Genomic DNA, 8913 nt, shown 5'->3' with positions numbered 1-8913 from the left:
CCAACATGTACTAGGTATTCAATAAATAATTGTGGAATGACAAATGAATTTAATCAAAATTAAGAAAGGCAGAGATTTCAAGCGGTTCACCCATACCTAATGTGAGCAGAAGTCAAGATGAAGCCTGAAAAGAGTTCACTGCACGTGTCAGCTGGGGAATGACTGGATAGAGGCCTCCAGTACTGGGCACAGACACACTGTGAACTCCTCTGAAAATGGACGGTGGTGATGGCCATACAACACTGTGAATGTACAGGTGGTGATTCATTTCGACGTGGTCTGTTTTTCAAATGTGGTATGAAGCAAAATTTATTATCCTTTTAAAAATGTTTTCATGTATCAGCTCATTCCAGTCAACAATTACTCTGCCAACAACTAATGACAATTGGATGCCATCGATCCTAATTATTCAAGTGCTTTTCCTCAGTGATGCCTCTGTGGGTAATGTCTTACGTCAGGTCACCTGGACAACAGACCAAGCAGATCTGCAGCAGGGCGTTTGCTAGGAGCAACATCTGTAAGGCACTCAAGGAAGCGGGTCTGGACACAGAGACAAGCTGAACGGCCGTGAAGTGACAACACAGGCCGCAACGGAGGGCCAGGCACTGGAGGGGCCCTGAGGGCTTGTCCCAGACTGAGGCAAGGGGCTGGGCCTTTCTACCCTACATCATCAGATCAGTGGGCACCAGTCACCTAGGGGAGGGAGGGAACTTTGCATAAGGCAGCTCCTTTCAGCTGTGGGTCTTCCTGGAGAGAGACTTGGCTATGAGTGGTCATCGGTGACACTCCCAACAGCTGGATAAATGAGCAGCTAGATCCTAAAGGGGGCAACCTGGGCAGTATACCCTAGTGTCCACTACAATTAAAATAAGACAATAACGCAGCTAGTCTCTTACCTTTTTAAAAAGATTTTATACCTGAGAATAATGTGATACAAGATACATTTACAGAGTTTCATATGTTAGGCCTCATATAAGAAGCCTATACAGAGTCCAGAAATGCCATTTTTGCTTTTTATTAGTTGATTACTTCCTTTCTGACAAACTTGGTCCCCAAAATGCCAGTTCACGAATCATAGATATACAAATGCCCAGGCGTGCATGTGCACACGTGCGTGTTTAGTCGCTCAGTTGTGTCCGACTCTTTGCGATCCCATGGACTGTAGCCCGCCAGGCTTCTCTTCCCTGGGGATTCTCCAGGCAAGAATACTAGAGTAGGTAGCCTTTCCCTTCTCCAGGGGATCGTCCCAACCACACTGATCGAACCCAGGTCTCCCACACTGCAGGTGGATTCTTTACCATCTGAGCCACCAGGGAAGCCCAAGAATACTGGAATAGGTAGCCTATCCCTTCTCCAGGGGATCTTCCCAACCCAGGAACCAAACCAGGGTCTCCTGCATTGCAAGCAGATTCTTTACCATCTGAGCTTCTAAGGAAGCCCACAAACACCCAGGCGTGGCACTACAGATCTAAAGAAATCAGATTTGATGATAATTGAGTCTTTACTCAAAATCTTAAGACCATATTCAGTCTAAAAGAAATTTCCCTAAAAGGAATCAAAAGCTGACTACAGGAGCCCTAACTGGAGATTAAATGAGTAATTCCTTTCTCTTTGCAACTTCAGTCTTGTAAAGCTTGTTTTGTACATTAATGTCAACAATTACCTCAGAAACCTTCAACATGATGGTAGCTGAACCATGGTCCAGTGTAAACACAATGCTTGGTGGACATGGCTTTACAGACCACGTGTCAGTCCCCTAGGAGTCAGAGGTCCCAGATTAGAAACCAGTGCTTTGAAGTGTCCAATGTTCCTCCCCATCCTGCCACAACCTACACACCATTCTCACCCAAACTGCCCTGCATCACATCTTCAGCATCTGTAATCCTAATCTCTCATTCTCTTTCTCCTTTGAGCTATAGTTTAAACTTATCAAAGTTTTCAATTGTCTCCCACATCTATGGCTACAATTCCTAATCAATTTAGCTTTCCCAAAGACAAGAAACTGGGCACTTTACCTTTCAGTATTCCTTATAAAAATTCTTTAGAAAGCACTTAATAAAGTGCACAAATTATGGAATTATTGATAAGCAATTATAGGATGACAGAAGTATGTCTTTAATGTTTCAATATTTAGGAACATATACAAAACATTAATCAAGTCAGTTTTGACTACCATATCAAAACTATAATATAGTGTGCAACAAAATACATTATTATAATTAAGATACTTCTATTTGTTTTCCAAAAGTACGTTTACTTACTAGATTAACTTTTTAAAGGGGGAAGCAAAGTAACGTCATTAAGTAATATTTCATTATATAGCAGTAGTTTGATTGGTTATATTTTGAAAAAAGAATGACACATTTTCTCTTATTCTTTCAAGAAAAGGATCTGTAAGATTTAAATGATCTCCAGGAAAATGTTTCCATTGCTTCAGTTGCGACATAGAGAGAGGTTTCAGGGAATCACACTTCTGTTGATGTGGACCAAGCTGACAATTTCTAGACACAGGGAGTTTTTCCAATGAATCACCTGAAATAAGTAAAACAATAAGAAAATCCTTAGGCCAATTAATACTCTATTATATATAATACTTTTTTATTATATGATGAGCTTGTGTGATTTATTACATTTGATTACCATAGTTCGTGTTAAGATGAGCAAATTCAATTAATTCATTCCTTCTACAAATATTTATAAATTGTTTATTATGTGCTAACTTGAGCAAAGAGGGCCAAAGTGGTCAACAAAAATAGACATGGCCTCTGACTTCAAATACCTTATGATCTAACAAGAGAACTACACATTAAGCAAATAATCATCCAGAGAGATAAATGTATTATAGGGCCACAATTTCTTATCTAACAGCCTGTGGGGCCAGATAGGTTTCCAAATTTAGAATATAATTGTAAAAACATAGGATAACACTCCATAATCAAATTCATTAATCAGCTATGGCAAGAACAGTTGTACAAAAGAGATTAAAGACCATCGATAAATTCACACAAATTTAGCTAAGGTTTCTGCCACCAAATAAGACTGTTGCAAATTTATGAAAGTGAAGCAAGCGAAAGTCCTTCAGTTGTGTCCAACTCTTTGCGCCCCCATGGACTATACAGTCCATGGAATTCTCCAGGCCAGAATACTGGAGTGGGTAGCCTTTCCCTTCTCCAGGGGATCTTCCCAACCCAGGGATCAAACCCAGGTCTCCTGCATTGCAGACAGATTCTTAACCAGCTGAGCCACAAGGGAAGAAGATGCAGGACAGGGCAGGGGACAACTTTTTGTCTTTCAAGCTTTCTAGATTTCAAAACTGGAAATAAGGAACTATGGAGCCACATTACGAATAGAGCTAAGGGTATGAAGCTCAGACAGACAGGGCTATGAGCATGTATAACAGGAGAAGCTGACCTGTGCTATTCAGATCTGAAGGATGACAGAGTGGCCACAATGGCAAAGTAGGAAGACCCTGAGCTAGCCTTCTCCCGTGGGCACACCAAAAGTACTACTATGTAATTGTTACAAATTGCAACTTTCTATGAGAGGGACCTAAAGACCAACAGAAGAGATTTTCCACAATTAAAGACAGAAGGAACTACAAGGAGATGGGTAGGAGAGGCAGAGATGCAGTCAGGAACCAACCCCCTGTGTAGGTGGCCCACAAACTGGAGTATAATCACAACTGCAGAGGTTCTCCCCAAGGACCAAGGGGCCTGTGGCCCATGTCAAGCTCTCCAGCCTGGGGGTCCTGCACAGGGAAGATGAGCCCCCAAAACATCTGGCTTTGAAGACCAGAGGGAATTGCATATTGGAAAGCCAGAGGACTACAGGAAATAAAGGCCACTTCTCCAAGATCAGGAAAACCCAACCTATTTAATACACAAAAATAAACACAGAGGCAAAATGAGGAGACAGAAGAATATGTTCCAAGCAAAGAAATAAGATAAAACCTCAGAAGATACTAAAAGAAGTAGAGATAAGCAATCAACCCAATAAAGAGTTCAAGATAATAAACATAAAGATGTGCAACAAACTCAGGAGAGGAATGGTGAGAAGTTTAACAAGAGCTAGAAAACAGAAGAACCAAACAGAGCAGAAGATACAAAAGCTGAGGCTGCTTGGACAATCTAGGAGACAGCAGAAAAATACCTTGAAAGTACTGACCAAAAAAAAAAAACCCAAAACATTAAAAACACCCTATCAACTAGAACTGTACACCCAGCAAAGACAGAATTTAAGAAAGAGAAAAAACACTGAAAAATAAAATACTGAGAGACTTAAACACTAATAGACCCTTGTTGGGGGAAAAAAACAAAAAATGAACAGACAGACAGTAGAAACAAATCAAAATATATCAGTAATTATAATTAATGTAAATAGACTGAATGCTCTAGTTGAAAGAAAACATCAGACCAGATAAAAAAAGAAAATTCAGGCTCATGCTATTTAAATGAGAGCTACCTAAAACCATACAGAAAGATTTAATGTAAAAGAATGGGAGAAGATGTATCAGATAAATACTAACAATGATAAAGTCAGTGTCCATATTAACATAGGACAAAATGAAAGCAAAAGATGTCAGGGATAAAGCAATCCCTACATAATGAAAATATAACTAATAATAAAATAAATAATAAAAACATTTCACAAACAACATATAAAATATATACAGCAAAAATTGACAGAAAAATGAGAAAGAGAAAACTTTACTGTCATACTGTAAGATTTTAATGTATTTCTCAATAACACATCTAACAAAGAATTAGGTTATTAACAGAAAAATGGGCAAATGTTATGAACAGGTGGTTCACATAAAGAAAATATAGCTCCTAATCATAGAAAATCAACTTCACTCATAATGAAAGAAAATTAAATTAAAACTAGACAAATAAGCCATTTTTACTCTCAGACTGGCAAAAACTCAAACATCTGATAACCCTAAATTGGGAAAGCTGGGGGAAAATAGTATACTGTTGGTGGGGTATAAATGATACAACCTCCACTCCAGTGGAGGGCACCTTAGCAGGACCTACCAAATTACAAATGCTCATATTCTCTGACAGAGCAACACTGATAATTAACCTGACAGAGATATTTGAACATGTGGAAAAAGATGTATGAATGAAGATGCATACTGACTGAAAAGAACCTAATTACACAGCTGTGAGGTTAGATGAATAAATTATGGTCTATTCATTCAATGGAGGATTATATAACTGAGGGGAAAATAAGAATGGGGAACCTCTTTCTGTAATGATACAGAAAGATCTTGAGATATACTATTAAATCAAAAAGGTAGAGTTTAGTTCAGTTCAGTCGCTCAGTCATGTCTGACTCTTTGTGACCCCATAAGCCACAGCACGCCAGGCCTCCCTGTCCATCACCAGCTCCCAGGGTGCACTGAAACCCATGTCCATTGAGTCGGCGATGCCATCCAACCATCTCATCCTCTGTCATCCCCTTCTCCTGTCCTCAGTCTTTCCCAGCACCAGGGTCTTTTCTAATGAGTCAGCTCTTCACGTCAGGTGGCCAAATGTTTCAGCTTCAACATCAATCCTTCCAATGAACAGCCAGGACTGATCTCCTTTAGGATGGACTGGTTGAATATCCTTGAAGTCCAAGGGGCTCTCAAGAGTCTTCTCCAACATCACAGTTCAAAAGCATCAATTCTTCAGTGCTCAGCTTTCTTTATAGCCCAACTCTCACATCCATACATGACCACTGGAAAACCATAGCCTTGACTAGACGGATCTTTGTTAGCAAAGTAATGTCTCTGCTTTTCAATATGCTGTCTAGGTTGGTCATAACTTTTCTTCCAAGAAATAAGTGCCTTTTAATTTCATGGCTGCAATCACCATCTGCAGGGATTTGGAGCCCAGAAAAATAAAGCCAGCCACTGTTTCCACTGTTTCCCCATCTATTTGCCATGCAGTGATGGGACTGGATGCCTTGATCTTAGTTTTCTGAATGTTGAGCTTTAAGCCAACTTTTTCACTCTCCTCTTTCACTTTCATCAAGAGGCTCTTTAATTCTTCTTCACTTTCTGCCTCAAGGGTGGTGTCATCTGCATATCTGAGGTTACTGATATTTCTCCTGTCAATCTTGATTCCAGCTTGTGTTTCTTCCAGTCCAGCGTTTCTCATGATGTACTCTGCATAGAAGTTAAAGTTAAATCAGCAGGGTGACAATATACAGCCTTGACGTACTCCTTTTCTTATTTGGAACCAGTCTGTTGTTCCACGTCCAGTTCTAACTGTTGCTTCCTGACCTGCATATAGGTTTCTCAAGGGGCAGGTCAGGTGGTCTGGTATTCCCATCTCTCTCAGAATTTTCCACAGTTTCTTGTGATCCACACAGTCAAAGGCTTTGGCATAGTCAAGAAAGCAGAAATAGATGTTTTTCTGGAACTCTCTTGCTTTTCCATGATCCAGCGGATGTTGGCAATTTGATCTCTGGTTTCTCTGCCTTTTCTAAAACCAGCTTGAACATCAGGAAGTTCACGGTTCCCATATTGCTAAAGCCTGGCTTGGAGAATTTTACGGATCACTTTACTAACGTGTGAGATGAGTGCAATTGTGCAGTAGTTTGAGCATTCTTTGGCATTGCCTTTCTTTGGGATTGGAATGAAAACTGACCTTTCCCAGTCCTGTGGCCACTGCCAAGTTTTCCAAATTTGCTGGCATATTGAATGCAGCACTTTCACAGCATCATCTTTCAGGATTTGAAATAGCTCAACTGGAATTCCATCACCTCCACTAGCTTTGTTCATAGTGATGTTTCCTAAGGCCCACTTGACTTCGCATTCCAGGATGTCTGGCTCTAGGTGAGTGATCACACCATCGTGATTACCTGGGTCATGAAGATCTTTTTTTGTACAGTTCTTCTGTTATTCTTGCCACCTCTCCTTAACATCTTCTGCTTCTGTTAGGTCCATACCATTTCTGTCCTTCATCGAGCCCATCTTTGCATGAAATGTTCCCTTGGTATCTCTAATTTTCTTGAAGAGATCTCTAGTCTTTCCCATTCTGTTGTTTTCCTCTATTTCTTTGCATTGATCGTTGAGGAAAGCTTTCTTATCTCTCCTTGCTATTCTTTGGAACTCTGCATTCAAATGGGTATATCTTTCCTTTTCTCCTTTGCGTTTCACTTCCCTTCTCTTCACAGCTATTTGTAAGGCCTCCCCAGACAACCATTTTGCTTTTTTGCGTTTCTTTTTCTTGGAGAAAAAGGTATAGAAGGTACAGAATCATACACATACTACACTATCCCTTATGGGGGGCTGAGGGGAACCGGGCAATAATATTTATTCAGAGTATAAAAATGTTTATACATTTATTCAGATGCATAAAAATACATCAAGAAGGATACACAAAAAACTAGTAACAGTGGTTTTTTATAGGGTAGCAGGACTACAAACTAGATAGATGAGGGCATTACAGGAGGAAGTGTTTCCACCATATACATTTTATACTTTCAAATAGCTTTCATATGTAAACATTACCGATTTTCCGGTTAAATTAGTAAATTTTTAAATCTTTAAAATAAGAAAAAACTAATTTGGTAACAGAAACTTTGACTCATATGGCAGAACTCTAAACTAAGTAATTAAGGGAATACAAATGATTTTCATGCACAAGAGAAACATTTGCTAACTGGACACACCAGGCCACGCACCAGGTCTCTATAGTCGCCAAGAACCACTATCAGGCAGACCATACTGGGACTACAGCGCAGTAGCCAGATTCAATAACAAAGACTAAAATACATTCTAAACATGACTTTTAAATACCTCATGAGCCAAAGAAGAAATCATAATGGAAAATAAAAAATACTTAGAACTGAAAAATAGTTAAGACGGCGTATCAAAATTATGAGATTCAGCTTAGTAGAAAATTTACAGCCTTAATGCCCACTTTAGAAAAGAAGAGTGAAAGTCATTAACCTAAGGATTAAACTTTAGAAAATAAGGGGAAAAAGTAGATAAATACAGGGCAAAAGAAAAGAAATCGAGCAGAAATCACTAAAATGGAAAAAACATACAATAGAGGAGATTAATGTTGACTATATAAAGTATAGGTTATTTCATGCTAGTCCTATACAGTTTCACTTCTTAAACTCATCTCAATACAGTTATCAAGTGACTTCCAACTTCTGGACATTGCTTGCTCAAGTACTACTCCAAATCGAGTTCCTACCTGAATGGTGTTCATTCTGGAGGGTTGACACTTTCAGTCTCATTTAAGCAGCACAACCAGTGTGCGAAGTACTAAGAAGCATGGTGGCCCATGCGTACTGTCCACAAAGTGTGACCTCATTAGGAATAAGTTGTGCACAAAATAAACAGTAGGATTAGCCTGTCAAGTGTTTGTGTGTATGTGTATGTGTGAAATAGAAATAAGGATTAAAACCATTTCTCTCATTCTTAAATCATTATCATCAGGAATTGAAAGATTTTTACTAAATAAGTCAAATTTTCTCACAACTGATGCTGAAATAAGCTAAATTGAGAGAACTAATAGGGTTCTAATTAAAATTTTCTCTCCTAGAGTAATGGAAATAAAAACAAAAATAAACAAATGGGACCTAATTAAAAGCAAAATGAAACTATAAACAAGATGAAAAGACAACCCTCGGAATGTTAGAAAATAATTGCAAATGAAGCAACTGACAAAGGATTAATCTCCAAAATATACAAGCAGCTCATGCAGCTCAGTATCAGAAAACAAACAATCCAATCAAAAACATGGGTGGAAGACCTAAATGCACATTTCTCCAAAGAAGACATACAGATAGCCAACAAACACATGAAAAGATACTCAACATCACTGATTATTAAAGAAAGGCAAATCAATAATACAATGAGATATCACCTCACACTGGCCAGAATGACTATCATCAAAAAACCTACAGACA

The 8913-nt window shown here is 39.0% G+C and overlaps 1 protein-coding gene across 4 annotated transcripts in view; it reads right to left on the bottom strand.

Annotated features, from left to right (window-relative positions):
- Positions 1-2094: 2094 nt before the first annotated feature.
- The window catches only part of RAD54B (RAD54 homolog B), a 111642-nt gene continuing 104823 nt past the window's right edge, over positions 2095-8913 (bottom strand). For all 4 annotated transcript variants that reach the window (XM_004011835.6, XM_042254471.2, XM_060393946.1 and 1 more), the window contains one exon: positions 2095-2532. In XM_004011835.6, coding sequence (XP_004011884.3) covers positions 2315-2532 — 218 coding nt within the window. In that variant the 3' untranslated portion in view covers positions 2095-2314. The remainder of the gene's footprint in view (positions 2533-8913) is intronic.

This window comes from Ovis aries, chromosome 9 (genome assembly GCF_016772045.2).
Source record: "Ovis aries strain OAR_USU_Benz2616 breed Rambouillet chromosome 9, ARS-UI_Ramb_v3.0, whole genome shotgun sequence".
Lineage (NCBI taxonomy): Eukaryota > Metazoa > Chordata > Mammalia > Artiodactyla > Bovidae > Ovis > Ovis aries.
The sequence above is the reverse complement of the archived record's forward strand: the minus strand, read 5'-3'. Positions and strand labels throughout refer to the sequence as shown.